The sequence below is a fragment of the Phoca vitulina genome, unplaced genomic scaffold (genome assembly GCF_004348235.1).
Source record: "Phoca vitulina isolate PV1807 unplaced genomic scaffold, GSC_HSeal_1.0 scaffold52, whole genome shotgun sequence".
Classification (NCBI taxonomy): Eukaryota; Metazoa; Chordata; class Mammalia; order Carnivora; family Phocidae; genus Phoca; species Phoca vitulina.
The window spans coordinates 3,838,245-3,844,901 of record NW_022589755.1 but is presented as its reverse complement, the minus strand read 5'-3'; the positions used below and the strand labels follow the sequence as shown (position 1 = coordinate 3,844,901).

Below are 6,657 nucleotides of genomic sequence, written 5' to 3'. Positions count from 1 at the left end.
GGGTGGCTCAGTCGTTAAGCGTCTGCCTTCGGCTCAGGTCATGATCCCAGTGTCCTGGGATCGAGTCCCGCATTGGGCTCCCTGCTCAGCGGGAAGCCTGCTTCTCCCTCTCCCACTCCCCCTGCTTGTGTTCCCTCTCTCACTGTGTCTCTCTCTGTCAAATAAATAAATAAAATCTTTAAAAAAAAAAAAATAAAATAAAATAAAAATAAAAAAATAAAAAAATAAAAAATAAAGTACAATTCTTGACACAACATAGAGGTGAAACCTGCGTTTTCTTCCCATGTGGCAATCTGTTTCCGCTGGAAATAGGCACAAGAAGGCACTTCTTACGTGCAGGTAATATTTTATTCCTTCCTCTGGTTGCTGGTTACATTGCTGGTACCTTGTGAAAATTCATCTTGCTGCATATTTATGAAGTATGCAATTTTATGTATATTATGCTTTTAAAAGTTTACTTAAAAATTAAACAAGATTAAAGGCATTTTTGTCCACTGGCAATAAATACAGTGCTCTAAACGCATCCCACCTTCACATTCCATAGAGGCTCAAAGTCTCCCTTGAACCAGAAGATATCTCCAGTGTATGGAGGGATTCCACAGAGCATCTATTTCCTGTGGTTAAGCTAATTCAGCACTTGGGATGTTTTTGCCAAGAGTTTGGGAGCTGGAGACTGGTGGCTGTTGATCACTGTCCTTCTCCAAGCTGTGTCGGATCCCATATCCAAAGTATATGGCAAATCCTAGTAGAGAAATGAGACAAACTGATGGAAAAGTAGGTACTCCCCCGACTTAGAAGTACCCAACAGGCCTTCTACTATGGCCTCTGAGACAGTTTTGGGGAAAGGTAGTAGGAGAAGGGTTGAGTTGCAGCCCTTGAGAAGCCTCTTTTCCCCAGAAAGCCACTTACCAATCACCATCCAGATGCCAAATCGGGCCCAGGTCCCAGCGGTCATCTGCATCATCAAGTAAACATTCACAAAGATGCTCAGCAGTGGGAGCACAGGCAAAGCAGGGACCTGTGGGCAAAGTCAGTTAATCGCTGACACAGCACGGACGTCTGCAAGGGAGATCCCCACCCCAGCTGGGTGGGAAGGAAGACTCCACTCCTAGGCTGCACCTTCCGTGCCTACTCAGAGCCCACCGAGTGTTCCCGAAGGAGTGGGTGTTGGCGAATGGAGGTAACCAAGTACTGAGTGCGGATCAGGAAATAGTTCATTGTTTTAGCAACTGACCATTTTCTTCCCTGACCCAGCCAAGAGTGGTAGACTTCAGAGCATACAGAGTTCATTCACTCAAGGTGGAGAGTCTGGGGGACATAAGGTCACCTACCTTGAAGTGAAGGGGGGTGGGGTTCTGGGGCTGTCTCCAGATGATGAAAGTGAGCCCAATAATGAGCATCAGGAGGAACGCGGCCCCCGTGGTGTACACCGGGTCTCCGGACAGCAGATGGCTGGGCCCCTGGGCCAGTGTCAAGCACAAGCTCATCAGCAGGAGAGCTGCAAGGGTCAGGTTGCAGGAGAACAGGTCCAACTCCAGACGCCAAATATGTCAAGACCTTGGGTCACACCCCACCCCAAAACCGCCCCCATCAAGAAGGGTCACCATCTCTCTGAGCCTCCTCCTCAGCTCCAAAGACACACACTCCCACGCCATCCCGCCACAGACCGAAACCCCACTGCTCACCAAGCACTAAGGTACATGCATGGACAATGCGCCCGGATTTCAGAGTCGGGGTGGTGTTGACCGGGTTATGCGGGCTCGGCAGATCCTGTGCGGTTCCCGCTTCAGGTACAGACTGGGAAGAGCCTGCTTGAGCTGCAGGCTCTATCTCACTTATTTCCACCTCTGTTCCCTCGTTCTTGCTTAAATTCTCGTCTGGCTGGTACCTGAATGAGAGGTATTTAGGCAGTATGAACACCAGCCCCTAGTCATCCAACATCGGGCAGCCCGATCCACCTTTTCCCGCTCTGAGAGCCACAGTACACTTAGGAGGCAGCATGGAGCAGAGGAGGATTAGCTCCTCATCAATCCCCATGAGTCCAAGAACCCCCCGTCAAGATGCAGTGGAGTCTCACCTGAGAACAAGAACGGAAAAGACCACCAGGGAGTAAGCAAGCAGGGTCGCAATTGACATGAGGTCCACAAGATCACTGAGCTCGAAGAGGAATGCCATGAATGCTAGAATGAGGCACAAACGAGGTGGGGGAGGGGGATGAAGAACCACTGCAAATATCCAAGGTAAGGAAACTGATCGAAGGAATGGGTTTTGTTTCCTCACCCGCAAAAGTTCCAGACACTATGGTGGCCACGATGGGGGTGTGTGTGCGGGGATGAATCCAGGCGAGTCCCCGGAAAAGGAGCCCATCATCTGCCATTGCGTAGATCACTCGAGGCATGGGGAACATGGTACCCAGGAGGCTGGAGGAGAAAACGGGAAAGTACGTGAGCTCGTGGAGGAGCACGACAGACCCCAGCCGGCGTGGGATCAGGTGTCTCTCCCTCTCGTCTCTCAATCCCAAGGGCTGGGATACCTGAGAATCTCCTAGACAGGGAGAAGGCAGACACTGACCTGCATGAAAGAGCACAGAGGGTTCCAGTAGCCACGATGTATCTGGCAGGGACCCATCCCACATGGAGAAACGCCTGTGACAAGGGGCTGCTGGGATGAATCTGGTAGTAGGGCATCATGAGGGTAAGTGCAGCCGAGACACCAAAATACGCCAAAAAGCAGATGAAGAGTGAGATTATGATGCTTAAGGGGACGGAACGCTGAGGATTACGGGCTTCTTCCCCTGCGGGATGGGTGGATGTACTGGGTCAGGAAAACACTGGGGAGAAGGCACAAAATCCTCGTCCCTCGTCCACCTTCAGAAGTAGGCTACCCCGGCCCACCAACCGTCTGCCCTGATGGGCAGAGTGACCTTGTTACCTGTAGCGGTAATGCAATCAAAACCAATGAATGCGTAGAAACACGACGCGGCTCCGTGGAGAATCCCCTCAAAGCCAAAAGGCATAAACCCTCCAGAGCCCAGAGGGCCCAAGCTGTGGTGAGAAGGAACAAGGAAGGACACGGGGGCGAGTGTTCAGCCATCTCTACTGACGCTTCTGTCAGTCCCGTCAGTCCCGGGCTCCATTCCCCTCGCTCATCATCTGGGTCCACCGGCCCACCACAGTCCTCTTTATTCCCCACCGCGTTCCCGGCCGTACCCCCCCGCTCTACTGGGGCCAAGAGTGCCCGCCTAACCTAGACGTGTCATTGCACGCAGACATGGCCAGTCTGTAGTCCTGTTCAGTGAGCCGCCAGTGGTGCACATCTCCCTTCATGAAGCCAGAGAGGATGACGAAGCTGAGAACCGAAAGGTTCACGCCCGTGAACGCCTTGGTAACCAGGGCCGACTCGCTAGCTCCCAGGACCAGGAGTCCTGTGGGAAAGATGGAATACGAAGCGCGCAAAATAACTCAACCCCTACGGACAGCAAGCAGACCGGTGTCGCCAGGGGCTGGGGGACAGGGACGGGCAGTGCCTGCTCAGTGAGTACGAGGGCTCCTCCTTGGGGTCACTGGTCCTTTTGGGGTTTGGAACGACACGCCCTGTAAGATGGTTAATTTCTTACTGTGGTAATCAGCCTGTGAGGCACAAGCGCACCAAAGCGTCATGCTGTACACCTTGAACTTGCACGAGGCTGTCAATTAAATCTCAGTAAAGCTGGGAATAATAAAATGAAGTGGCTAATTGGATGTGATGTGAATTTCACCTCAATTGAAAAAACCTTTGTGGTCTCAGTACAAAGGAAGAAACGTGTCAGTCTAAGTGAATGACTCTCAGCTGGGGGTGACTTTGTTACCCAAGGGCCGTCTGGCAATGTCTGGAGACATTCTGACTGTCACAGTTTGGGGGGTGGGTGCCATAGAGGCCAGGGACACTACTCAACGTCCAGCAATGATTAAAACACACACACACGTACACACACACCGGTAATGCACAGGACAGCCCTCCACACCAAAGACACTGACCCAGCCCAAAATGTCAATGACGCCCAGGGACAGAAGCAGTGGTCTAAGACTTGCCTTCCCGTTTCTCAGCGCGGACCCTCCCTTCCAGGGCTGTCCACCATTCTGTGCACGGCTCCCCCTCCGTACCCCGCTCCTCCCATCCTAGACGACGCGGGCCTCACCAGTGAGCAGCAACACCAGGCCCAGCGCGAAGAAGTCCAGGTGTGTGGCCAGCACGTGGGGGACGCGCAGAGAGAAAGCTCCCTCCAGCAGCCGAGAGACCTGGTTCCCAATCAAGTCGTCGAAGGCGGAGCTCCAGGCCCTGGCCACGCTGGCGGCCCCTGTGGGCAGAGGACGAGGAATGTTCACTGACAAACGTAAACTGAACTCCTACTATGCGCCATGGGATATCTTTGGGGGGGCGGGCAGGAAGAAACCAGACAAAATACCTAATCTCTAAGAGTTTCCTTTCATGGGGTGGGGAGAGCAGACACACAGGATTCATAAAATAGGTCAACTATTTAATATGGTTAGAAAGAGATCGAGGTTGTGCCGGGCAAGAAAACAGGGAAGCTGGGAACTGGGGAGGATGGGCCTTCCCAAACTTGTCTCCCTCCCTGCCACCGGAGCTCCGCCTCCCCCCATCCTACGGTCCCCATGCCTTCCTGGCTCCCGGTCCTATCATTCTAGGAAAGCAGGACAGAGTTGAGCAGAATGAAGTTTTGGGGTTTTCCTGCGCTACGACCCACCTCCCCCCACAAGGCGGATAACAAAACGCTCACGACGCAGTGAAGCCTCTTTTCCCGACCTTCAGTCCCTCGCTCCCCCCACCTTCCCCCCACCTCACCGATGACATAGGAGAGTATGAGGTTCCAGCCAGTGACGAAAGCACACAATTGTCCCACTGTGACATAGCTGTAGAGATACGCAGAGCCAGAGCCCGGCACGCGGGCCCCAAACTCCGCATAGCAGAGCCCGGACAGCACAGAAGACAGGGCGGCCACCAGGAAGCAGACGGTGACGGCCGGCCCCGCTTTGTCCTTGGCCACTTCGCCCGCTAGGATGTACACGCCCGCTCCCAGGGTGCTGCCCACGCCCAAGGCCACCAGATCGAGGGTGCTCAGGCACCGGGCCAAGCGACTCTCAGGCCCCCCCCTCGGCCCCAGGGGCCGCCTGCGCACCAGCTTCCAGCCAAACCGGGAAACGTGCTGACACAGCATCCTCGGGGGAGCTGAGGACTGGAGGCGGAGGCCACGGTCTGCGGAGAAAACGAGAGAACGCCGTCAAGAACGTCCATCCCCCGTGGCCCTGGCGTCGTCGGGCAGAAGACCATCCCACAGAGCAGTGATGCCAGGACATCCTGGGCCCGTCACCCATCTCTGCGCCTCCGTTTCCCGTTTCCTCAAATGTAAGAAGACGTTTAATATGTTTCAAAGTTACCAGGAGGGTTACTTGAAAAGAAGCAAGCAAAAGCTTGCCGGACGGTAAAGCTCATGCCCATGAGCTGAGGGGACAAGAGCCCTGACCTCCGAAGCCAGACCATCCAGGTTCTCACATCAGCCATCTGATCTCGCACGAGCTACCTGCCACTCTTGGCCCTCCCCTCCGTAAAACAGGGAAAAATCATCATGATTGTCATTCCTCCCTCCCTCCCTCGTTACGTGCGAAGCGACACTTGCTTGGCGGGGCTTGGTGATCAGAGAGAGCTCACACTCCACACATTTCTACACCAAGGATCCTGCAACCTGTCCGCTTTGCCTCATTCGCCTGCGGAGCAAAATGGAATTGGAATTTTGAGCTGGGGCAGAATGAGACGGAATTTGCAGGGAGGGAGAGACTATAGCCTGGCTCAGGCAGAGCAGGAAACCTGAGGGACCTCCCCGTTGCCTGGAGGGAGGGAGGGAGGACTGACCTCTCCGAGGCAGAAGAGACAGGCCTGCTGCTTGCTCCTTTGGGACAACGGAAGGTCTCCTCACTGCTCTGCTCTGCAGGGCAAGGCTGAGCCAGTCAATGCCCAGCATCGTCAGGGGCTTCTGTCAATGATAATCCAAAGTACAAGTTGAGCATGTTGGTGAAGAGCAAGGACTCAAGAGCCAGGAACCAGATTAGAAGAATCTTGGCACCACGTGGCCATCTCCTTCTTCCTTCCCTAATCCTGCAGATGAACCCTCGTGCACCGTTACTGGGAACGCGAGAGGGTCCAGCTGCAGTGGGTAAGGTGTGGTTCTTCAAACAATTAAGAACGGAACTACCGTATGATCCAGCATTTCCACTTGGGTATGCATATCCAACGAAAGTAGAATGGTGGTTGCCACAGGTTAGAGGGAGCGGGGGTAGGCGTTGTTTAATGGGTACAGAGTTTCATTTTGCAAGATGAAAAGAGTCCTGGAGATTGGTTGCCCAACGTACATTTAAAAAATGGCTTAAGGTGGTAAATTTTATGTGTATTTTACCACCATTTTTTTTTTTAAAGATTTTATTTATTTATTTGACAGAGAGAGACACAGTGAGAGCGGGAACACAAGCAGGGGGAGTGGGAGAGGGAGAAGCAGGCTTCCCGCCGAGCGGGGAGCCCGATGTGGGGCTCGATCCCAGGACCCTGGGATCATGACCTGAGCCGAAGGCAGACGCTTAACGACTGAGCCACCCAGGCGCCCCACCA

The 6,657-nt window shown here is 53.8% G+C and overlaps 1 protein-coding gene across 1 annotated transcript; it reads right to left on the bottom strand.

The window, feature by feature from the left end:
- Window positions 1–620: 620 nt before the first annotated feature.
- On the bottom strand, window positions 621–5,215 carry LOC116622445 (cationic amino acid transporter 3-like). Its single transcript, XM_032388916.1, has 11 exons — window positions 4,843–5,215; window positions 4,178–4,336; window positions 3,247–3,424; window positions 2,932–3,044; window positions 2,572–2,794; window positions 2,281–2,420; window positions 2,078–2,180; window positions 1,836–1,888; window positions 1,332–1,498; window positions 910–1,018; window positions 621–742 (listed from the first exon to the last, which is right to left on the bottom strand). The coding sequence occupies exons 1-11, from the start codon at window positions 5,213–5,215 to the stop codon at window positions 621–623; spliced, it is 1,740 nt and encodes a 579-aa protein (XP_032244807.1).
- Window positions 5,216–6,657: the final 1,442 nt, after the last annotated feature.

What these genes read in the sequence shown, in the direction of transcription:
- LOC116622445 (XM_032388916.1), bottom strand. Translation starts at nt 5,215, where the DNA reads ATGCTGTGTCAGCACGTTTCCCGGTTTGGCTGGAAGCTGGTGCGCAGG. An exon ending in TTTTCCGTTCTTGTTCTCAG is followed by an intron (nt 1,889 to 2,077) that starts GTGAGACTCCAC and finishes CCTCTCATTCAG; the next exon opens with GTACCAGCCAGACGAGAATT. An exon ending in TGGCATCTGGATGGTGATTG is followed by an intron (nt 743 to 909) that starts GTAAGTGGCTTT and finishes TTTCTCTACTAG; the next exon opens with GATTTGCCATATACTTTGGA.